Below are 25616 nucleotides of genomic sequence, written 5' to 3'. Positions count from 1 at the left end.
CTGGTATTTTGTGCTGGAGACTATCTTCCTCTGCTGAGGACTCATTAGACTATATCTGGAATACTGCTTCCAGTTCTGGAACCTCAACGTAAACCACCAAAACATCAATAAAGTGGAGTGAGTTCAGTGGAGGCCATCAGGATGCACAGGGTGTTGGACTACTCACCTGGTGAGGAAAGGGTCAGGGAATTGGATTTTTGTTCAGGCTGAAGGAATGAAGACTTTGGGGAAAGGTAGTATCAGCCTGCCCCAGTGCCTACAAGGAGGTTACTAAAAAGGCAGAGCCAGGCTGTAAACAGTGGTTCACAGTTACAGGATGAGAGACAATGTAGGTCAATTGAAACAAGGGATGTTCAGATTGGCTGTGAAAAGCAACTTACCATGAGGACAGTCAAGCAGTAGAATAGGTTGCTCTTAGGGACTGTGTAGCCCCCATCTTTGCTGCTTTTCAAGCCATGGTTCAATAAAGCCTTGAATAGCCATTCTAGTCTGACTTCATAGTTAACCTTGCTTTGAGGGATCTCTTGAGGTACTCTCCAACCTGAATCATGCTATGATTATGCTGATAAGATGCTGTGGTGTATGAACTTAGAAGTATATTATTTTAAACCAGGCAATCTGCACCGGGCAATTTGTTTCTAACAGTTAATATTACCTAATGCTAATGACTTAAAGTAAACAGTGATCTATTCATCCCATCAACAGCTCTTTGTCTTCATCTGTTCCCATCCAGTTGAGCATTAGTTGAGAGATTTCTGAAGTCTTACCATTGCATGTGCTGCCAGCACACATCTGAAATCATCTCCAAAATTACCTTACACTCTTATCTAGCATGAACCCAGATAAAAAACAAAATTCTGCTAATGGTACATACATTATTTAAAAAGAAGGTGTCTGATAGAAAAGTGGGATGGAGGTGGATATGAACTGCATGTTACTTACTGTAGATGATTTAGACAAGTCAAGTCTGAAACAGTTACTGAAATCACAAATGTGTCTGAAAGAACTGATAGGTTTTCCACAGCTCCTGCTGCTTTTAGAATAAATCAGCAAATCAAAGCTCAGTGAAGGTCAAGTAGATTTTATTTTTTTAAAAATGTTAGTTTAGCCTGCTAATACTATTCAGGCTATCTGAAATCTTTCTTGCAGCAGGGTAAAAAGAAAAAAAAAAAGGAAGACAGCTTTTTTTGTTCCTCTGAATGTCACTTTCACAAGGGGTGAAGTACTACACATGGCCTACTGGATGGTAAGCCTGCGTGGGACAAAATCTGCAAGATTGCTTTTATAAATCAAAGTGGGAAAACAAATTTCACCACAAAGCATCATACTGACCATACTGACCTTATATTTACTAACATTAGTGGCTACTTAAGTCAGAAGGGTAAGTGATAGCAAGGAACTGCCATCCTCTGCACTGGCCAGCAACACACGAAGTAAGAACACCATACTAGCATTTTGTGTCCAGTTCCTGGCCACAATGGAACAGTAGAATTAGAAGCAAATACACTCTTCTGCATTTCCTTCGGTTTCCTTCTATTTCCTTCTGTTTAAATCCCTTCTGCCATTCAACTTTGAATCTTGATTTTGATCTCCTCCTTCCCCTCTCCCTTTTTACCTAGCTCCTTATTAATTTTAGCAGGCCTCTCACTTAGATTTCTGCCCTATCTAATGTAGTCCAGGTCTCTCACTCTTAGGTAAGTCCACTTACCATTATCTTTCCAGACAGTTATAGTTTTATTTTCCCAAGAGCATCCTCCTACTCTGAACCTCTACTCTCTGCCCTAAAAAGATACTCATCCCCTCTAGATAACTCATAAATTACTGCTTGGAGACATTAGTCCCTGGATATTTCTACAGCCAGGGTCCTCTACTGATTTACTTGTTGCATGATCAAAAAGGAACTTCAGGAAGTAGAATATTTACTTTCTACCATTAATAAGTATTACTACAGAGCTGACAGCGGATTGCAAAGAGGAAAAAAAAGGCAATTTTTCAGGAAAGAAACAAGTGCTAACACATATTTAAGTGTCAATTTAACTTGAAATCTTGCTTGGAATCCTTCTGGTACTGTTGTGCAGTTCTGGTCCCTGGTCACAGGGCAAGAGCTGATAAACATTATGTTGCTTCTTCACAAAATTTAAACAACTGCTGGAAGAAAGCAAAGAAACAATACTGGTGTCAGCAGTAAAGCCAACTGCCTACAAATACAACTCTTAAGCTGGACTGATGCCTGAAGTTTTACCTTCCTGAGAAACTATTGTCTTTTCAATTTCAAAGCCAGTCTCACAGCAGTGTTTGGCAAGGTCCTTCTAAATTTGGAGAGAACTGACTGCATCCTGTGACTGCCTAAAAGGTAATATCTAATTACACTAGCTTGAACTGATAACAATGATGTTTCATACAATTGGTTCCAAGTCTATCTATGACAGTTGCCAAGCAGTTCTTTTCAGTCTTTGCTTTGATCTGAGAAAGTCACCTTGCTGTCCTTTTAATACCAACTGTAAAATAGGCTTGCAATTAATTCTTTAAAGTTCAAGTGGTTCTAATGAAATCTCTTATGACCAAAAATGCAAATTAATGCCTTAGTTCTACATCTTGATAGTTTAGGGAATTCAGATTCTTTCATGTCCCAGATATGCTAGGGTAGGGAAGAAAATGTTAACAGGACCAAAAACCTTGGGATAAACATACTAAAATGTTGCCAGAACTAGCAATATTTTTATGGCTATGTTAACTAGCAAAGATTATGAAACACGAGTACAAGAGTTGTTTAGAGCATTTGATGAAAAGTGCACAAAACCTTGCATTATTTCTACATAAGCAAAATTTGTAGGCAGCTGTTCCTAAAAACATGCATGCTTCAGCTCTTCCTTTTCTCAGTAAGTCAAACAACAGTTATGTAGCAGAATTTAAACCAATTTTGGTACCAACGAATTTATCACATTTCCAGCACATCAAGCTGTCAGACTAACAATTAGTTTCATTTCAAATTAAATTTGACAGGCAGTTGCTTGGTGAAAGAACATGTGTTAATTTGACTAAAACACATACCTCTTCTCTTTCAAAATACTTCCTCCATTAAGTGCACAGCTTTTGTGATACTCTCTTCCTGCTAGGTGGTACTGCTCTTCCTGTCAGTCCACAAATTCTTACTGTGCACAGAGCAAACCTCTAACTTGCCCTCAAGTGGTACAGCAAACAATGATCTTCTCCCCTCACTGAAGAAGCAGACTTGAAATCTAGGCTTAGATGTTCCCATCATTCACTAGCATAGCCAGTAATAATGTATAAAAAAAGAATGGGAGAGAGAATGTCTACAGTAGCCAGTTAAATGAGAATTACAACACCCTCTGATGAACTGACATTTAATGGTAAGTATGGTACTTTCTATACTTCATTGCTATTCCCAGATAAATTCTTCATCTATCTGTGGCCTTTTGTGGCTGAGATCTATGAAGTCGCTCCAGAATCCTGTAACCAAAGCAACACAGTGAGGACACTTGATGTTTAGATACCAGACAAGGACACTGAACAGTTATCTTCCCACTGTAAAAACAATCACAGAAATGCCATCAAAATTAGCCTTGAAGACTTGATATTTTTAATTATCAGTCAGCGCTCCCCCTAGTTCACAGGCTCATCTTGCCTCAGTGTCACAGGTTGAACTGCATCTGCTGCTGATATTCATACCATGCTGCTGTCATGTCAGCTTTTAAATGAAAGTGCTGGCTGGAGCAAAATATTATGGGGCTTGAAGTTCAGTTTGTAACATGGGAGGCTTCCCATTACAGTGGCTGCATTTGGTTTCCAGGTGTTGGTCTTTTCCAGTGGGCTAGCGTGGGTTCGGGCGGGCAGCAGGGTTTCTGGCTTCTGCTGCTACTTCTACACTTTTTTCTTGCTAAGGTAACTGCACATTGTATTATCTCATTTATATCAAACTCTTTTTATCTCAGCCCTGAGGTTTTTTTGTGTGTTACTTTCCCTCACTTGTATGTTGGAGGGAACTGGTACACCCAGGAACAGGTGTCAGACACACCACAGCAAGCAAATTGAGGACTCTATAGAGCTCTTCAACCAACCTCTTTTGCTACAGTGTTAAGGTACCCTAGTAGGCAACAATGGCTTGACTTTTGTTTTCTTAAACTACTCTTTCATGTCATGCACCCTTACAGGGAGATCTCTGAACAGAGATGGCACAAGGACTTAAGTGAGCAGACAGGTCCTTCCTGAGGTCAGACCTATCCACCAGATTCTGGTCAGGTTTGCACTTTGAACCAGTTGTGATCTTATTCCTGGAACACAGTACCTACCACTCACAGCCCAAGCACTGACCCTCAGCGCTCAACAATCTTGCTGACACCACCTCAGTTAAATGCCCTACAAATGGTGAGAAACTCCAGATGGACATCACTAAACTTTGCAAAAAGAACTTCTGGATTACAAAAACTCCTGGAAAATTCAGGGAAAAATAGTTTGTTGAAGGCTACTAAATAGAAAGATACAAGAGGCTGTATGTTTTCAGGAGACATCCTGTCTCAGGAAATGCTGCTGTTGCTCTGGCATAAAGAAATTTAGTTTTTAACACCATTGAAGAAGTGTCTCTGGTCCCAACTATATGTGGGCACATGACTGACATCAGTTCTGATCATTTCAGGATTGCTTGTAATTACCACTACTACAGAATTCAATATTTAGCTGCCAGTACTACTTCCACCAAGTGTTAACCACTCCAGAACAAAAATAACATCACTTCCAAATTATTTCATGATGCCTAGCAGCAGATGGACTGCAGATTTGAAAATGAAAATTATCACACCAGGATTACAGGACAGTGAAGAGAACTCAGTAGTGAGTATGAAAAGTCATGAACATCAAGGACTGTACACTGAACTAAAATAACTATACTCTGCATAAAGATTTTTCAAGCTTATTCCCATGTAGCAGCATTTGATCACTTCCAAGAGTTAACTTTAGGGAAGTGAAAATGATGGAAGTAACAGTAAACTTTTAAACCATCCATGCCTTGACATCTACCCGAAGACTTGACTAGTCTCACTAGAATTTGTTTGCAGTTAGACTAACGCGTGGCACTTACATTTTTCATCTATATTTATGAGGTTGTCTCAATTTCCAACTGGAAAAACACAAGACATTTCTCAACAAATCTCTGCCAGGTTTGTGGTAAAAATATTTCTTCAGCCAAGTCTTACATTTTATTCCTTTTCTGTACTTTGAAAGCTAAACCATGGTTTTTAGGTGGGGCTTTCCCTGCTTTTCAGCCAAACTGATTTTGGCAGACCAAGAATCTTAAACTAACACTGCAACTCTTACCTCCCTTCATTTTAAGAAAGAGGAAATCAAATTGAAAAACGTATAATCAAGGCTCTTCTCCTCTGCCTTCCTTCTTTTCTTGAATCTGCCAGAAAACAATCATTCTATGTTTACACCCATGAGTGTAACCTGAAGAAACCAGGAAAGAATTAATCAAATCCCATTTATGCCACATATTAAAGATAATGGATACAAATGTAAGCAAGTCTTAGGAAAGTTAAAGTGTTCATTCATATGCTGCTGTGCCAAAACAGAACTACTGGAGGCATTCCTTGGCTATCAAATTTAAAAAACAAACCAAACCAAACTTACATATATGTCTGGAATCCTGCCCCCTCAGATTCTTAGCATCTAGCCAGAAGTACTGTAAACAGTATCAGGGTTATGTCTGAGCAATTTAATTTACATTTTCTCTAGCGCTTTTTTTGCCTAGGGAATATTGCAAGATTAAAGGTATTTAGAACATCATGTGTAACAGTGGTGAATCCAAAGAATAATTCTGCTTTTGAGTTGTTCCCTGGGTTTGCTATAGAGCCTATATGTGATACAGACTAGATTGGTACAGGATGCAGAGATCCAATCTTCATCTAGGGCTATGGCAGCAGGCCTATCAGCATCAGCTGAGTGTCTAGCCTACTTATGTAACTTATAACAGGATTAAGAAAAGCACAATTTCTTAGGATAATTTAGAATTCAGTTATAAATGCCTTTTTAGACGATGCCCTGATGCAGGCTTCCAACCTGTGGTGGGTTGAAAATTTCCCCCAACATTAAACTACCAGACCAGCTCAGCTGGAAGCAAATGAAGCTGTATTTACAAGCAAAACTACAATCTAAAATGAAATGCAATGAATATATACAAAATATACAATATTTACATATATTTACAGGTATTTACAATTTATAAACAGGCCAAAACCAGGGGAGCCAGCAACAGCTTCCACCTCCCTGCTCCCTACCTGCCCTGTACGCAACAGAGGAGAGAAGAGCGGAGAGTTGTTTTGTTAGATACTCAGCCACAACAAAGAACACAAAGTCAGCAAAGCCAGTCAGAAGCCAGAGCTAGTATCTGCTAGAGCAAGGAAGCCAAAAAGAGAGAAAGTTAGTCTACAGACACCCACTTTGTTAGTAATCTGTCCAACGGGATTGTTTAGAACTTATCATTATTTTCCTTTTTACATCCAATGTGAAATTTATTTACATTCTACTACTTTCTGTTCAAGATCTGTGGAGTATTTTCCAGGCACAGCCTGAAACTACCACACAACCTTTCAAGCTGCTAAAATTCATCCCCAAGGCTTCTGAAAAATACTGCAGCAGTGCTACTGGATTGCCTCCATAATCAACTAATGCCGCTATGGTCATTGATAAACTAAATTCCCAAGTACTTCTCTTATCCACTTCAGTACAAAACTCTTTCATGAGATCATCATTTCTTCCCAACACGTAAATGTCTCTATTGAAATACAACACACCTTAACATTAAGATGGTCTACAATTAGACATACAGTGCTAGACCAGATATTCATACCTTGGTGACTCTCAGCAGGAAGGACATGGGGAAGGAAATGTGGATGGAGTGTACAAAAGAGTGCTCCTGAAAGCAGTATTCAGGAATCTGCTACCAAGGAACTTCACAAGCCATTTTCCATGATTTTTCCAGGAGCTTTTTCCAAAACTTTTTTGCACAGTTTAGTGATGTCCTTCTGGAGTCCTTCACCATTGGTTGAGCATTTAACTAAGTAAAACAGCTCTGTATCATCTGGAGATGCTAAGGTCAGTGACACCAATTGATGCTTTCACTGTTTGTGTATATTGTTCCATGTCTACCACTTCCATAAATATAGGTTTTGTTTATTCACTCAAACCTTAACACATGAGTATTTGTCCAGAAGCTTGGACCATCCTCTACTGAAAGGTAGGATGAGCTATGTAATCTCATGGTTATAAACACTGGCTGAAATTATAACAGACTGAATGTAAACTGTGAAAAATCAGTAACTCCAGTGATAGCAATCATTATAAAGGGTGACTAAGCCTAAGATGACTTCTGACTGAAATATTGCTGAAAATATTGCTGCTGAATATTGCTTTAGTACATAAAAAGAAAAAAATTAGAAAAGGAAATATTAAAAAAAGTGCAAATAAACAGTTATTTCAGTAATATGAATGCTGAAGTGGACTCAGCATACGAATGTTAACTAATTCCCTTGTTTGCATATTTTTGCATGCTACCTAGTGAGTGCTGCAGTGTTAAAAAACTTTAGCTCAGAATATTCTAGAGAGAAAATGAGTGTGTTTTCAAACTAAAGTTACTGTAAAAAAGTTACCCCAAAACAGAGATTATGTATGCTGGCTAAAAATTTATTTGACTGATATTGAGATTTGAATGAATGATGAGGCAAATGAAAAACCTTTGGTCTATTTGGTATGCAGATTTCAAAAACATGCCCACAAGACCTCAAATTAAACTGAGTTACTGTGGGACACATCGGGAGACACTCTTGAGGATCAGAAACTGAATGAACCAAATGTGAAAACGACACATCACTGTTTTAAAACATATATGACTATTACGTATCTATTTCTATCAGAACTATGCAGCTCCGTAACACCCTCTCATTTTTCAGTCTGACACACAAAATAGCCAACTCCTGATCAACAGACCAGCTAGGTTGTTGGCAAGCTCTGCATAGAAGAAGGAACACAGAGGTCTCTCAACATTAAAACATTAGAATTCTTTTCAGAAAAAGAACAGTAATTTTAGGAAGATACAACAGAAAAAGTCAACTGGCCAGAAGTAACTAATACAAAATAATTTCAAGGGTAAGTCACAAAATGAAATAAGAACATGAAGACTGGGAAACAAGGCATCATAAAGGGAGATCCTCCAAAGGGCAGCAGGAGGAATAAACAATACAGTAACACCAGGACTGCAAGTTTTCTGTAATTGTGCTTGCTTACAAGATATAAAGGAAAAACACAGTATTAACTTCAAAGGCATCTAGAGCTCATTGGAACCATTTCACTACGGGGAAGGAATCAGAGCAGCCAGTACCATCAGCCTACAGTTGGAGAAAAAAGCAGAATGCAAAGCTCTGCTACTTAGAAGCTTTTGAGATTCTGGCAGTTTTTTCCCCTCTTGTAAACAAAAATAAAATCTTTCAAACACACAAGCAGAAACATAGCTGTGCAATGCCCAAAAGCAGGAAATTAATTCTACAGCAGTTTTCAAAGCAATAAGTAAGAATGCTAAATTTAATTTAGTCAAAAGCCTTCTAAATAGCCTTATGTGGAAGAATTTGTGGTAATCTTATTAGTGTCACTGTTGATATAAAACAGCATACATATGGCTACATACTATTTCCTCTAGAATCATAAGTTAGCATGATCCCAGAAAAAAAGGAAAAATCACAGAAGTATAAAAATTTCAGTTTACTGACATTTCATTCCATCATTCCAAATACAGTAGTATTTTAACAGACAAGCCAGATGGGGTTGCACATTAAATCATTAGTTAATTCATCAGTGCTCCACAAAGTCAAAAGTCTTAATACACTGCATGCAATGTTGATTATTAGAGACAGTAACATGTTGCATATTAGCAAATATTCTAACATGTTGCATGCAAAAAATGAAAGATGCAAAAAACCCCTAGCAATAGCAACTTTCAGATGTAAGATGCAAAAAAAACCCTGCAATAGCAACTTTCAGATGTAATGCAAAGTACTCTTGATCATAATAACAAATACCAAACAGTAAGCAGGATTTTACATGCACATTCTAGACACCAATATGAAGTTACATTCTTGAAGAGTAAGCATTGGGACTGAAGGACAATCAAGTTCATTGTCAACATTCAAGGTATTCAAGGATGCATACACTTAGTAATGAAATTTTGCTTACTGAATTATTTTGAAGACTTTCAGTAGTTTGAAATACTCTCAAAAGAGACACTACAACTTAAGCTGCTCTAGAGACAAAAAAAAAAAAAGCCTAGCTTCTGGTGCTTTTTTGCCTCCCTTTTTTTTCCTTTTTTTTGTGTGTCAATCAAAAAGAAGGCTTTACAGTAAGCTTTAGAAAGCAGTGACAAGCATTCAATACTGCAAAATAAAAAAAAAATTAAAAATAAAGCCAAACCAAACTCTATCTGCCCTCAATATAGTCTCCTGTATTTGTCATTTTCCCAGAATGAAATTTATAATTCGAGAAGACACCAATACCCAGTCACACCCTCGGCACATATCACCATTTGCAAGCCTTATGCTACCTCCCCCTAGCAGATTCCCAAAATGAGCAGCAGGAACTCAGTCTGAATGAATGCCTTGAGACTCAGGGAAATCAGAGTCCATGCGCTGCAAATGACACCAGTGAAACCAAAATGCCAGGACTCTTGGACTATCTGATTCCAGACTGTAGCATGGGGTGCAGGATGAAGTATGCCATGGGTCTCTCCAAAACTGATAGTTAGCCTAGTGTTTAATTATGGCTCTAACAAGGAGCTATACTCTAGAATTAAAAAAAAAAAAAAAAAAGTTCTATTTCAAGATCATTAGGGAGAAATAACAAACCACTCTGGTTGTACCTTGCAGCAACAAAAGTAGTTCCTCTTTGAATGCATTAACAGCCCCAGGCTCATTGTGCTCCATATGGAATGAGTACCAGAGAAACTGCAACTCATCAGAACTAAGATTTGTATGAATGTTGCTCAAGAATTTTTGACTAATCACCATTCATTTAACAGGATAGCAATGATCAAGAGGCAATCATTGAAATGTAACCAAAAATGAGAAGGCAGCAAGCCTACTGCAGACAAGAGTTTTCCATTAAATAATATGCTGCAATGAAGAGCTCTGTTAATACTGCAGCAGACTAAATAAAAGTCTGATTGTTGATAAATGATGGGAATATAATAGATGTTTTCAGTGGTGTATTTCATTCTTTCATGTATGTTCCTTCTTCTAGCACCAGTGTCCTGGAAGCAGCCAAGTGAAATTCTCTCCTGTTTGACCCAGTGGTCAACAAACGACAACTCTGTATTTATTTTAATATTAAACCACTTCAAAGTTAAACTCCCAATGAAGCTGAGGCAGAAGAAACTTAGGGAGAGGAAGGTGCTACTTGAAAAGCTAGATGCTCCTCCTTGGTACACATGGTGTGATTTTCACACACCTCCTACTCTTTTCAGCTCATGGTGACTGCTCTTCAAACGTTCGGTTTTGGTTCTAAATACATGAGTAGCATCTGGTCCTCTGGCAGTTTTTTCTAACAGATACTCAATCCTTGAGCTTTAGAAATGCTGCCAGTGTTGCTGAACACTTAAAAAATAGAGATTTGGGCTTAGCTGGCATAGTGAAAAGGACTTGATTGTACTTTTGGGTTTGAAACTTTTTGTACTTTATAATGTACATATAATGTACTATGGAATGCCTGTTCCAACACTGTCTGCTTTCAAACTGGCACAGTAACCTTCATCCCATGTATTCCAATTACTTCAGAAAGATATCAAAAGAAAAGCACAAAGCAAAATGCCACCACTCAGAATATCAGCTGAAGGTATTTTAGTTTACCTTACAGATGTGGAACGCCATGCTAAGCTGTGCCACTCACAAGATACAACTTCCCATCCATTTTCCTCTTGCATATGACTAAGCACAGAATATAAATCATAGACTTGCATTCTTTTAAAATCTTCTTATACCAGCTTGGCTGACAGTTCAACTCAGCTTTCCAGCTAATTTCATAAGACAGCATGCTTCTCTGGGAACGAACCTTACTCTTGCTGAGCTGGATGGGGTAGCATCTATTCACTTTGAGGGAAGACAATAACAGATTGGGTTTAGCTCTTTCACACAGGCACACAGTACTTCAGAAATATGAAAAGAGCTACCCATATAATGTCATAACTAGCACTTGCACTGATGGGTTTGTCAGCCTACTGCTTCAATCATCAGGAAATCCTGGAAGCATGAAAGAGTCTTTCAGAAGACTTCCTGTATGAAAATGCTTCATTCATAATCTTGTCTAATTTTTTCTCCATTCCTTACATTCACAGATATTTTCACTTCTTAAATGGAGATATTCACAGCCTTTTTTCTTGGCTTACATTCTGCATTTAAAAATTAAGATTACATATTCTATTATCTGTACTTTCAGTTAAATCTATAACCATAAATGCATTTGATATGGTTCAACACAGGTCATAATAACTACTTTGCTGCTTTTTGAAGTAACTGGTCATTTGCAGAACATATTGTCCTGAAAATCATATGAAAATTCCTAAAATTGTTTTTTGTTTTTATAATTAAACAGATCCTGCATGTATATATATACACACATACATATGTTTCAGTAGACTTGAGCATCTGCTAATTGTAAAATCTCTATGCAAAAGAATAAGACATGAAGATGGATGAGACAGGAAAATGCATTGAAGGCAATAATATCACTTATGTAACAGAGAACAGTGTGGCATTACTAAGAAGATATTGCCTTAACTGCAAATGAACTTAAGTCCAAAATAAGGATAAGGAGGAGGAAGGAATTACATTCTGATTAGTAGTATTACAATATTACTATATATTCATATATATAACTATAATTGTATATACAATATTACACTATTCTGATTTGCAATATTGCAAAATTAAATTTACACATTTTTTTACAATTATTTTGCCAGCTGAAATTCCTTTCAGACTCTGGAATATTTAACTGAGTAAAAGTTACAGTCACACCAGACTGCAGTATGACAATGGGATAATGTCCAGCATTCTGTGCAGTTTGCATCTTGCCTAGAAACTGCAAGCATGGTGCTCACAGCAAAGTTACTTTTTCATTGCATTTCCCCCAGACATTTCCTCTGCTAAAGCCAATTGCCTCGAAAGCTCCAGATCTGAGTAATGGGAGCTTAAGGGCCAAAGATATGAATAAAACCCCTCAAGAGTCATATCCATTACATCTATACATTTCATGAAGTTTTGGGGTTTATATGGCCAAGCATAACATGGTAAAATGGCAATATACAATCTGTAAGCATAATATTTGTGTAAAGCTATACTAGCTTACAGAGCTAATAGAATCAAGCCCCAAAAAGAGGAAGAAAAGAAGTGGCTAGGTAAGTGGTGGAAGAAACGCAAATTCTGTCAATGGTGGTTGCTTTTCCATACTATCAGTTAACTCCTTCAGAGCTCTGACACAATACCCCAGGAGACCTTTTAAGTCAAAACTTAACTGGCCCTACTGCCAGGGAGACTCAGTCAAGCCTTCTACCACCAAAGCTGCACATTTCCTCTCCAAATTCTAAGCAGAAGTGGCCCATCTGTACCAACCTATCTCTTTCGTTTAGCCTTAAATATTCATCATGCCAAGTCAATGCCTGCTTGTTATTCCTTTTTTTTTTTTTTTTTGTGTTATAGATACATGAACACAGGTAAAGAGGGTTGTTTTTTCAGCTTTATACTGGTGAACTATGTGGGAGAGACACTTGGGCTATTGACTCTGAGTATTTATGGAAGTACAACGCTACCTGTTCATGAGGGTTTGGTTTCTATGTTTAACAAGCTGTAAAGTAGCTTTTTTTTTTTCCCTCTATCAAACACCTTTTGATTCTGCAACACACAGCATTTGAACTAACTGGGCTGAAACATCTTCATCCATGACCAAAACAGGACAGATGCCATTTCTCAGGTCTTAGCTGTGCTGAAGGGCAGGACTTTGACTCTACAGTTTATGTCCCAGCTAAATAACCAGAATAACAGGGTGGAATACAAGGAGCAGAAAGTGTCACAGATTTCCATATTTCAGGTGTAAACAAGCATACAAATCTGCTCTAATGGCTTAGTTGTGTATTTTTTTTTTTCTGTCAGAAGTTTGGGCAACAAGGGTTGCAGAATCTTCATTGGCAACTACAAGATGGAAGCAATGCCTGTGCCTTATTTCTTGTCAACGAGAAACCTGCAGCAGAGTGAGGGCAAGGAAAAGCAATTCTCCTGAATGAAAGCATATACCTGCAGCCTACATTTTTGAGATTTCCCCTGCATTTCTAAAAGAATTTAAAAAAAGGCAGGTGCAGCTTAACTAGCATATTCAGACTTTAGAATTAACACAGAGATATCTGAAGGATAATAACAGCCTTCAACAGCTCCTCTTTCACCATGTTACTGAGTATCAAGGCTGGCTCTTTGACCTACAGTGACCTGCATGCTTCATTAGTATGATTTTGCTTTTGAGTTGCCCCATTCATTCTAAATTATCCTCTTTTTTTTTTTCTTTCCATTTTGTTTTGCCCAATGAATATAGCTAAGGCAAATATCTACATCCTAAACTGAATTATAACCAGGGCTGCATAATTTATTATTTCTAGAGCTAGTAGGAAAATCAGACATAATGCAGGACTCACAACCTACAGTTAAGATACAAAACACATTCAATTTACATATATATATATATATACTTAGAAACCACTCTACTGCATTCATATTCAGTAATTCTAATTACCCGCTTTGTTTCAGAAATATTACAAAAGAGAAGTCTTTAGGCATGAAAACCTTTGCAGTTTATCCTGTTTGTTAAAAACAAAACGAGCCAGATAGTTGCGTTAAATATTTCTCTTTTTTTAATCCAGATGTTGATATATCATTACAGCTGCTTCTTCAGGTCCCAGAGTGATGACTAAGGAAGCTCTTTTGCAAAACTGAACAAGCAGTTCTCACCAGTCTTTCAGAAGTATTTACTGTGGCTTGAGTCAGATGGTGGCACAGGAGTGCACATGATAGGGCAAATCTCAGTTAAGCATGCATTAAGAGACTTCTAAAAAAGCCCAGGACTATAAGTAGCCTATTTTTTCCAAATATTTTCTATGACAACATACAGTCCTGAAAAACTACAGTTTCTATTCAAAACCATACTTCTAATGTTATGTTTCATCTTCTTCTAGCATCACAAAAAACCCCTGCTTTTGGTAGTAATCAGTAAGACTGTAAATCAAAACTGCAACCAAATCTAAAAAAATCAGCACAAGTCTTAAGCATTACAGACACATAAGAAAATCAACAACATATTATGCCAGAAGTTCATCCAGCCAGTATCCTATCTCAAATCAGGTATATCAAAATCACTCATTTAGAAGAACATGCCAGCTGAGGATTCCACCTCACAGTCAAGTTTACCACTGACGTCTCAACCACAGTGGTGCCCCAGCTTTGAATGCCACATACAGTTTTTTAGTTCATCTAAACCAAATGATGTAACCCCTCCCTTCTTTTTTGAGTCGGTTCCATATAATCATTTCCAGACATTCCTCTTTAAGTAAAACTGTGCTTCTACCGGATGTATAAACTTATTTCTGTTACTGCTCAAGGCTGAGAACTGCCTTGTTGGAGAAGTTTAAATTTGTACAAAATCATTTTACTAAATATCATTTTAAGGGATCACAAATCACCATTATGACAAGTCAGACTGCTACTTCATAAAATAGTTGGTTGTCACACAATTTTAGTTTAGGAATCAGAACTGAATAAAAACCTTTATGGAGTAAATTACAGCAACTGGATTGCAAGTTGCTAAACAGTTGGGAGAAAGAAACATGAAAGAAGATACACCTGATGAATGTTACTTTATCACAGCACAGTTAGGTACTTCAGGGGTGTTTACCTCTATCAGCTTTCTTTGCATTAACACTAGAAGCACTGACCCAATGTCAGCATGCTGCAAGAACAATGCCAGCTGTCTCCAAAGCCACAAATACTGAAAGCTTTCTTGCTAAGAGCTGCTCAGATCTGAGCCATAGTGGGGAGATCTGTGCTCTTGAAGCTCCCAGGCAACTCTGGGAGAGCTCAAAAATCTTCTGTCTCAATTTACTGCAATTCCGCTAATCTGTTCCCAACTAAATCTGCAATGAGATTAAAATAATCATTCCAATCTTCACACACACACAAATTACTCTTCTCTGTTTTGTTACCTTCTCTCACATCATTGTCAGCTGTCCTTATCATCTGATAAAAATTGTTTGGAAAGCCATTTGCTCCTTTTGACTTTGAATGCAATAGGGAGTAGAGATTGCATCATATAAACAATACTACCTTAAAATGGCAAAGACTAAAAACATGACTAGAAAAGAAAAAAAAATTCTCTGCATCTGCTTAGAAAGGGAGACATAACATACCAGCTATCAAAGACCAGAAAGAACATACAGACATTCTTGCTGGAGAAAGCAGAACAGAGCAATAGTGGCCTCTTCTTCCCCCACTGAGAAACCTCTCCCAACCTCCTGCTAAACTCCTCATCACAGGCATCGGAAAAACATTAGAAGGGCACCATGAATCACCAGGCGCAGACACAGAAAATACAGGAGACTGAACCTTCCAGCACAGCAACAGCAGACATGCTGCAAATGTAATTGAATTTTGACAAACAACGACTTCATGTACTATGGCCTGTGGAGTTTGCTTATCCTGCCCATGGAAATAGCTTCTTGCTCACATCTATAGCTTGTATAGCCACTGGAGCTGTACAAGTATTCCCCAAGACCCCTATGACAACAGGCACATTAAACCCCTTCCCTCACAGACACAAACGTTTCTCAGTTCTACCAGGAAAACAAGTTCTGTCAGACCTGTAAACCAATTTAGAGTTTTGTTTTATAATCCACACTGGTTCCTATCTAATTATGCTCCTTATGTCACTCCTGCCACTTTCTTTCTCAAGAGGATTAAATCAAAGAAATAAAAAGTTCAGCCCATGGGTTTTATATTAATACTCAGGCTTGAAAATAACTGTATGCGCAAATGACTAATACAGATCAATAATGTATCCTCCATAAGAAAAATCAAGGCGAAGACTGAATGCTAAGTGTGTATTTTGAAAATAAACTGATCAGGTTGTCAAGGGAATGGATTTGATGAGGTACAACAGCTAACTATTGCCTAGTTAATAAGTGTTATGGTTTGAGGCTGGATGCCTTTAAGAACCAAAATGTTGAGGACCTCCAGAAGTACCAGAAAGGTCCAGGGATGGACCAGAAAGTGTATCTATGTTATTTCATTCCCATAAACCCTGCAATTCCCCTTTATAAAGGAACAGCACAAGCTGTACAGTCCCCTTCGCCTCTCCCTGCTCCCTTCCCCACACTTGTATCTGGTGATGCAGGGCAGTGGGGCCTTGAGTGGCCTGGGGCTGGCAAGCTAAATTTTCAGCTGCATCACTTGGGTTTGGTATGGGGAAGGGGGTCTAAGAGGCATGGGGGAGGCACATTCAAGGCCTGGGGCGTTTGGCCTGGTTTGGAGGGAGGTGGACTATGAAACTTTGGCCTAAGGAGGCTCTTGGAGAACTATGGCTGAGGAGCACTATGGAATTGTGTATTTTATATGCTTTGTACTGTTATATGTAGTTATGAATAGTACTTCCATTTTAAACTTCCAATTATTTCAAATAATTTCCAATCCTGTGTGGAACGTTTTCTTTACTCCTTTGGGAATGAGTGAAGAGCATCTGTCTTGCTTCTTAAACCAAAGACAATAAGGTAGCTTTAGAGGTCGTTAGAATTTCTCCTCTCCCTCTAAAGCATAAAACTTGCTCACAGATCTGCTTTACAATATGAATATACAGTTCATATTTGTTAGCATCTTCAGATCAGGAGGGCACTCCCCATTTTGATCCGCTGTTGGCTAGACCTTGATTTGCACAGTAAGTCGGTCTCAGGTCACCTGACCTCGACTCCCGGCAGATGACACTAACCCAGAATATGCAGCCCAAGACAACACCTAACATGTAGCAGCTTGGATTGGGCCTTCCAGATTATGTAATCTCCAAAATACACACAGTATGAACATTAAGTCCTCAGCATCAACCAAGCTAAAGATCTGCTTCCATTGTGCCACAGCACCTGCTTAAGCAGACACTTGACACAACCACCAGTATCAAGGTTAATCTTTAACTTTTCCTTATACTATTTGAGAGGGGAAAATTATAATCTTCTTTGAAGAAAGGCATAAAGCAGACAGCTATATCATAAGAGAGGTTTAGATCTATGACCAGGCCTAAGAAGATTTCTCATTTGGATAGTAATGAGAATCCCTTGCCATGAGGTTGGCATTCCAAGGAAATTTAAGAATAAGCAGGGATAACGCACTGTATTGAGTGTGATTAACTCCATATGGCTGAGATGGAGTTAACATCTCCCCACAGCAACCTCATAGTGCTGTGCTTTATAGTGTTACCAAGAAAGGTGTTGAGAACATACAATCATTCTAAGCTAAGCTAAGCTAAGCAGTGCTTGCATGGCATAAAGGCTGTCTCTCCAACATTCCCCCCTCACAAGCAGGCTATGGTCCCTCCCAAGAAAGGCCATAGTCAGGACAGCTGACTCAAATCAACCAAAGAGATATTCCATACCATATGGTGTCTGCTTAGCAATAAAAGCTAAAAGAGAGGAGGAGAGGAAGAATTGGTTACTACCAATGGTTCTCCCCAGTGTCCCCTTGAAGAGTGCAGTCACAAAGTGGCTTAGCAGACACCTGGCATCCAGCCAAGGTCAAACCACCACACACCTTAAATAAAACACACCTTAAATAAAAGAATGTATCCCCAGGTAAAGTTTAAACTAATCACAAGATATGATTCTTTCCTTTGGAACAAAACTTGACTGCAGTACAGACTCTGTTCCAACTTAAGTGGCACCGAACAGAAATACAAGAAAACCAACTTGGGTTATGAAGAAATGGCAGGAAGTTTCATTTTCCTGCCTTTCATTTGAATATATTAAATAAAATTACTTTTCCCTTCTCATAAAGGTGTTTCCTATTTGAGTCATGATTTTGTAAATAAAAACGTTTGTTCGTATTTGTACAGATAATTTTCACAGTGCTTATTTAATACCATTGTTTTACATGTAAAATAAACATGTAAGTCAGTCCACTTACAGAAGCACACAAATGGAGCTCTGGGGTTTTTGTTTTGGTTTGGTTTTTTCCTTGAGCAATTTGCAAGGACAAATATATGCAGTAAGCTAGTACATAAAGACTTTAGGTAAATAGTCTTGGCTACAAATAAAAATAGCTAGCCAAGGAAAACAGCACAAAATCAGGTGGCTTCTATATGAACATGAGCCTTCCTGTTTTCAGTTCTGTACAGCAGTTACTTGATAAATCTAGTTAAAATGCCTAAGTAGCTGCTGTCTCTCTTGGTATCATCCACTACTGAAACTGCTAGACTCCCACTTAAAATAAAAGCAGGTAATAGTAACAGCATTTATTTTTGCTTGTCTTTTCAAAAGCACTATATTGTCAAATACCTCACAGAGAAAGGATTATGAGTCAATGGGTAGAAGGAATCCCCCAATGCACAGCAAAATCACCTGGTACACAGATCGACAGCCTAATCATTTTATCCAAATGGGCCCAGCTATGTTTCTGCACAGTCTGAAATAATGTTCAGACATTTTTGTAAAGCTAATGTTTTAATTTTAACTGTAACATGCTAGTGCTTTAAATCAACTTTATGAGACAAAACCGGCTGTTATTGTTGGTTTGCTATCCACAAGGAAAACACTTGTGATAAGGTCCAAGGTCATGGAAATTCACTATAGCACATGCTCCAAATCAAAGCACTCACCTGCTAGTTTCCCAATCTTGGTCATCCTTATCTTTTTCTTCTTTGGCATCAGAATTGTGGGGGTGTTTCTGCACAATGCGCATCCCACCAGCTTTCACTGAAATGAAAATCAGAGATGCAACAAACCTCAGTCAAGTGAGCATAAGTGCAGAACATTTTAACGATCATTTTCCTCCACTTCCCCCCAATATTTTGCAAAGTAGTTCGATAAGTTTGAAAAAGGGGCCCAAAATGTTTAAAAGCAGCAAGCCTGAGGAGCAGCTACTTCTAGACTGCATTTGCTATCCTCTTTCACATCATGCCATCTTTGCTCATCCTGAGAAGCTGCAGCTCATTTTACCACCTGCTTTCAGTACCATCTTGGAAAACTCAGCTTTGTTTTAACTCTTCCCCCTTCCCTACTAACTCTCAGCAGTAAGAAACGGAGGCAATGGCTTGCATAACACTACATAAAAGGCCACAAACACAAATGTTAAATGGTCCCATAAAACAAGAAGAGGCAAAGAACTTGTCACTTCAAGATGAAAACTACAGCTATAATAATAGTATTTACACAAAGAGGTACTTCATGAACAGTATCATAAAAAGCGAAGTTTAGAAGAGTTATCTTGCATTTAGCACAAAACTTTTTTTGCAAAACATTATTTACCTTTCAAATCCTGATTGTGATTTAGTTTTAAAACACAAACGTGAAAGCATTCCTTTGAAATACAAAACAAGAAGTAAAAACAAATCCACTTACATTCATCAGTTATCCCCTCCAAAATTAAATACAAAATAGAAACCAAGCCAGGCCTAACACTGCTGCTGCTAAGCAGAGCAACAGGCTTGTGTTTTCATAATGTTCTTTTATGGGTTGTTTTTTTTCTAGTTTCAGTCACTTATACCTGCTGACAGGACAGCACAGGACAAAACGATGCATCTTGTTAGCTAATTGGATGGGTTACACTGCCATCAGCAACCTACCTCAGGAAACCAATATAGTGGTCAGGAGTCAATAAAACCACCTACAGATGCACTGGTTTGTGTTTCACGTTGCTGTGACACAATAAATCTGTGGCCAGCCTCAGCAGTGATGTCACAGCCAAAGCAAGCAGAATGACAGGGCAGCACTCAGAGGAGCAATGTGGCTTGCCAGCGTGGCTAGGGCAGGTTGTACTTCGGACAGCCTTCCTGTTCCCAGCCACAGAGCAATTAAGACACCTCATGGCAGTTCAGTGTTAATCCAGAAACCTAGGAGTAGTTTTAGTTTTCAATTGGTAGCCAGAACAGTAGTGGAAATGACACTCCTGCAAGTAAATTTTACAGCCTCAGTGAAGGCAAGTAGTAAAGAGAAAACGACCTGCCCTAGGAGAACAGATCACCTCGACTTTAAAAATAGATTTGTGTGATACTTGAAAGATGAACTTCTGAATCAGTGAAGGACATGAACTAACGACAGGTGATCAAGAGATAAAACCAAAGAAATATCTTCTAAATCCTACCACAACGGTGTCCCCCTACCATGCATTAAAAAAAAAAAAACAAAAAACCCCCAACAAAACACAAAAAAATTGTGTTCTCTTGCTCAACGATACTTGAATTGTTGAGAAATGTTTCACAAGGGATAACAAATGATAGAAAGGTTAGACAACAAAAATATGCAGTTTTAAAAATTAAAAAAAATATAAATTTTCTATTGATCTTTCTTGATGCAAACTCCTTAGAAATTTACATTTGCTTGCAAAAGCAAACACTGAGTTCTGTCAAGTGCTGTCTTCTTCTAGCATCTCAGTTAATCAAAGAGATTGGTATATTTTAATAATACTAATCTATAAATCTAACACGCTTGCATGATCAGTTCTTATCAACTCCCTTTCAAATTATTTTTTTTTGGAAGATTCTGTCTCCACAGCAACATCTGCCAGGTTACAAACAGCACTTCTGGACAATACATGCATGCTTCCATGTTCTTCACCATTTAATAGAAAACTTAAGAAATTAGTAGTGAAGATTTAGTGCTAATTTGGGTGGTCTAAAGTCTCTCTCATATTGTACATAATCATGTCACCAGCCACTATTAACTCAAATCACCTTGCTTTATTTTGTCACACTAGCTACTGAAAGAAACAAACAGTTAAAAGCATAAATGCCCAGACCTCTTTAGAGGGGAGTGCAAGCTGCACGAACCTACTTCACAATGCATTGCTGATGCACTGATCTCACTGACTGACAGACCTGCCACTAGTGGGGTCCTCCAGGGATCAATATTGGGCCCAACACTGTTTAGTATCTTCATTAATTATTTAGATATTGGAATTAAGAGCACCCTGATGAAGTTTGCGGACAACACAAAAATAAGTGGGGAAGCTGACACCCCAGAAGGGAGAGCCACCCTTCAGGAAGATCCTGACAGGCTGGGTGAGTGTGCAAGAAGGAACTGTAAAAAGTTGAATGAGGCCAGGTATAGGGTCTTGCACCTAGGAACACCTTATCCAGGAATGCAGCTCAGTTTGGGAGCCACCTGGCTTGAAAACAGCACTGTGGAGAGGCACCTGGGGGTCTTGATGTACAGAAGGTTATACATGAGTGAACAGTGTGCTGCAGTAGCAAAGAGAGCCAACAGGATGCTGAGTTGCATTAATAAGGGCATCAACAAGCAGAAAGAAAGATGCCATTCTCCCACTCCAGTCAGCGCTAGTCAGGCTACACCTTGAGTACTGTGTACAGTTTTGGTCCCCACTATGTAAGAAGGATGTGGACAGGGTGGAAAGGGTCCAGAGAAGGGTCACAAGAATGATCAGAGGACTGGAAGACCTGTCATATGAAGGAAGGCTGAGAACTGGGTTTGTTTAGCCCTGAGAAGGCTTAGGGGAGACCTCATAACCATGTACAAGTACATAAAGGGCAGCTACCACGAGCAGGGAGACTCCCTTTTTACGAAGGGTCACGTGGTAAAGACAAGGGGTGATGGGTGCAAGTGCTACTGGGGAGATTCAGACTGGATGAGAGAAAAAAAAATTCACCATTCAAACTATTAAACATTGGAATAAATGCCCAAGGGAGGTGGTGGATTCCCTACATTAGACAGTTTCAAGGCCCAGTTTAATGGTGCTGGGCCATCTCATTTAAACTCTACTCTTACCCTGAAAGGCTGGACTAGGTGATCCTTGAGGTCCCTTCCACCTTAGTATTCTATTCTATAATCTATGAAGATATTTAATAAAACCTAATTTGGGGACCTCTTAAGTTTCAGAGAAGTGTTCAAAGTTGCTTTGTGCACTCTGTCACCAGCTTAAGGACTTGAGGTTTGTTTCCACTTTATTATCCTTTGTCTTTTTCTTTTTGTCTCCTATATGAAACATCAATGCAGAGAGGAAGCTAACAGACTGCATGCTGTCAGAAAGCAGGAGCTAACAGTGCACCCGAAAAACAACGGATTTGTCAATTCTGCATCTTTATTATGATCCAATTCCTTCCTGGCTTTTACATGTCTAATTCATATTCAATGGGGTAAGACACATCAGTAATTACAGGTAGAGCTTGTTACACAACTGTATGCAGCAAAACCAGACCTTTTAAGTCATTAGTAGAAAACGATCCCCTATAACATCTCTGCCTTGCTAGGAACTTGCCTTGTTATTTATGGACACAATTACACCTCCATTTACGTAGTCATTTGGTTCTGGCGGCTTTTTAATAATTTTAGTAAAACTTGTTTGCAAACTGCCCTCTTGAATTATATTATTATTCAAAGAGACAGAGGATTAAAACCTAGCTTTGGCTCCTAGAGTAAACCAACTCTTGCTAGTAAGTACATTTATTATGGATTTTCCAAGTGTTAAAAGACCACAGGGCCACTTCTTTGCCAGCCATCTGAGAACCATCCTTCTTCTAAAAATGGCTTGAAGATACCGTAAAGCATTAGTTTTTCTCTGGCCTCAAAGCCAGACTTAGTGATCTCCTTCCTTCCTAAAATGGTGCATGCTGACAAAAAAAAAACCTCAGGGATGCTAATCATCTTAAGACCTCCATAACTGGTCTTCAGTTCACATGTGGATGAATATTTTACAAACAAATAAAATAATAATACTGAAATACTCTGACAGGAAGGGAAGCCTGCACTCTACTCCAGTAGTGCTTTTGCCATGTGCATCGCTAGTTTCTCATGTGTCCTACAGAGGTTCACTTCAGGTCTTCACAAAAAATTTCACTTCTTTCTTTTGAAGCAATACTTTCGAACTTGCAAGATCAGAAAATAGTTATAAAGCATCTAAATTAAATATCCATTAAATATCCTTTGTTCCGTTTCCATCAGTGGTGCAGAAGGAAGACACAGCTAAACCAACCTAAGGTCTTATCCATCCCTTCACACTGAGGCTGGTGTTTCACTGACCCCACGGTAAGCCAGCTCAAGCAGCTGGCAGCAAAAGTTGTTAGCTTTAAGAAAATGCTTCTGTTTACCCAAGAGGTGTGGTAAGAGCCAATGCCATGACAACGGAGGCTGAAGAACTAGAACAACTCTGCTCAGTCAAGAGATCAGGATAACTGTACTGCTGAACTGTATTTGTGCAAAGCCGAGCTATTATTTCTCACTTCTACTATCTATTTAAAGGAATTTCAGGTCCTCATTATAAAAAGAGAGGAATTTATTGGTGTTCAAAAATTGCTTTCAAATTTAGCTTTAAAGCTCATAAATTAATTTGTATATAAAACTAACCACCCTGTGAATTAAGCATGTCAGTATTTTTTTTACTGAAACACTTGAAAAGAACCCAATCAACCAAATAAACAAAAAACCCCACACAGAACACCAACAGACCAACTACTCCACCAGGAAACACTTGTGAAAAAGTTGATGGTACAAGGCCAAAATTTCGTATTTAACAGGGTTTTTTTAGAAAACAGTAATAAGGAAAACTAAGAGTACATGAAGGAACAACCCAACTCAGATACTGCAAGTAATCAAACTCTACCCATGTACAGACAGGAACTGCTGTCTATGGACAGTGGCAGATCAGTGTTCCACTGAAAACGAAACACAGCTAATACCCTAACAACCACTGCTCGGCTCACCCATGTGCATATAGCAGTGGGTGGAAGGTGGTGGAGCTCCTTCATGGGGCAGCTAGCAAGCAGCTTTACTTATTTGTTACCCTGCCAGCCTCCAGGAACATGCAGCCAACCCTAGCACTCATCACCACTGGCAAAATAGACGCACATAGTACAATTAAGTAGCTGTTTGCCTTTTCACGCTCAGCTCATACTGTGTTCCAAACAGCCACGCAGGCTGCAATGAGACCAAGACTGTCCCCTTATCTTCCATGCCTTTATCAGACCGGGGTGGTTTTATAGGCCCTCAACACCTTTCAACGACGGGATGCCCTTACAGGCAAGCACTGATGAAGACGACGCTCCTTCCAGGATCAGAAGGTGAAGATGCCAAAGAGCACAAACTTAATGATGATTTGTCTGCAGTCAGCGGGTACATTTGGGACAAGCAGGGCTGGAATTGCCAACACCGTCCCGAAGGCTGCCAGCAGGCAGGGAGAGGTGGGGGCGAACAGCAGGCAGAGAGAAAAAAACGGGACACACACCCTTCCCGCTGCCAGAATGCCACAGCAGACGCTGCTTTGGCGGCGGCATTCGAGCAGAGGTACTCGGGGAAACCACCCCGGGCTTACAGCCCCCGGCAGTGGGACGCGCCCGAGAGCACCCTCACCCTCCTCGGCCACAGCAGCACTCCCGCTGCCGCAGCCCGGCGACTTCGCGGGATCTAGCGCCCGGCCAGGATCTCCCGGAGGCGCTCAGCGCCCCCCCGACCCGCGGCTGCCCAAGCCACCTCGGCCCTCCCCCGCCCATCCCCAGGGGTGGAAAGAGAAAGAGAGGAGAGACGGTGACCGGCGGCCGTACCAGCAGGAGGGTGTCCGGCCCGCGTCTCTGCTTTCTCTTTGGGAGGCGAAGACATTTTTACTGTGGCAGCAGCCCTCGCTCCCGCACCGAGTACTCGCACCCTGCCAACGAGCGAACGACCAGCGCCCAGCCTGCTCTGCGCTACCCGGCGCGCCCCCACTCCCGCCCTGTCAACGTGGCTGCAAGACGCCGCCGCCAGGACGCGCCCACTGCAGGCGTGCCCGCTCTGCCGCCGTCACCTCCCCTCGGCTGGCGAACCGCTGCCAACCGGCGGCGGGGAGCCAGCCCCGCCCCGCTCAGGGAGGCCGGGGCCGGGCCGGGGGCGGGAGGCTGTCGCCTCCACCCGCCCTCCCGCCAGCGCCGCGGGGCTGCGGAAGCGTCAGTGCCCTCGCCTGGGAAGCTGGAGGGGCTGGGCGTGTCGAGATCGGTCGTTCCCAGCGCCTGCCGCGCTCCGTTCCAGTCTGTTTCTATCCCGACCTCCGCTTCTATTTCTTCATCTGTTTACCTGGCGCATTGGGGTCTTTAATTTCTCCTGGTCCTTTTCTGCTGCTCAAACTAAAGTCAGTGTTGCGAAGCTGCCCCCCTGCTGAAGCCTGTCTTTCGTTTGTTTCCCCTTCCCTTCCCCTTCCCTACCCCGGAGCAATAATGAATTCGTTTTACCTTATGGAGCTAGTTCCTGGAACAGACTAGCTTTAAATTTCCGTTTAGATAATTTATGCGACTTCAGAGAGTAATATACTTTTTATTTAATCGCTATGACAAAATGGCACAGGTAGTTATCG

The 25616-nt window shown here is 40.0% G+C and overlaps 1 protein-coding gene across 1 annotated transcript in view; it reads right to left on the bottom strand.

Annotated features, from left to right (window-relative positions):
* DAP (death associated protein) overlaps nt 1-24889 on the bottom strand; it is a 49588-nt gene extending 24699 nt beyond the window's left edge. Inside the window, exons 1-2 of the mRNA XM_054381914.1 lie at nt 24835-24889; nt 18943-19039 (exon numbers count right to left, since the gene is read on the bottom strand). Coding sequence (XP_054237889.1) covers nt 18943-19039; nt 24835-24889 — 152 coding nt within the window. The remainder of the gene's footprint in view (nt 1-18942; nt 19040-24834) is intronic.
* Between the last annotated feature and the right edge of the window lie 727 nt (nt 24890-25616).

Source organism: Indicator indicator, chromosome 6 (genome assembly GCF_027791375.1).
Source record: "Indicator indicator isolate 239-I01 chromosome 6, UM_Iind_1.1, whole genome shotgun sequence".
In the NCBI taxonomy this organism is placed as follows: Eukaryota; Metazoa; Chordata; class Aves; order Piciformes; family Indicatoridae; genus Indicator; species Indicator indicator.
The sequence above is the reverse complement of the archived record's forward strand: the minus strand, read 5'-3'. Positions and strand labels throughout refer to the sequence as shown.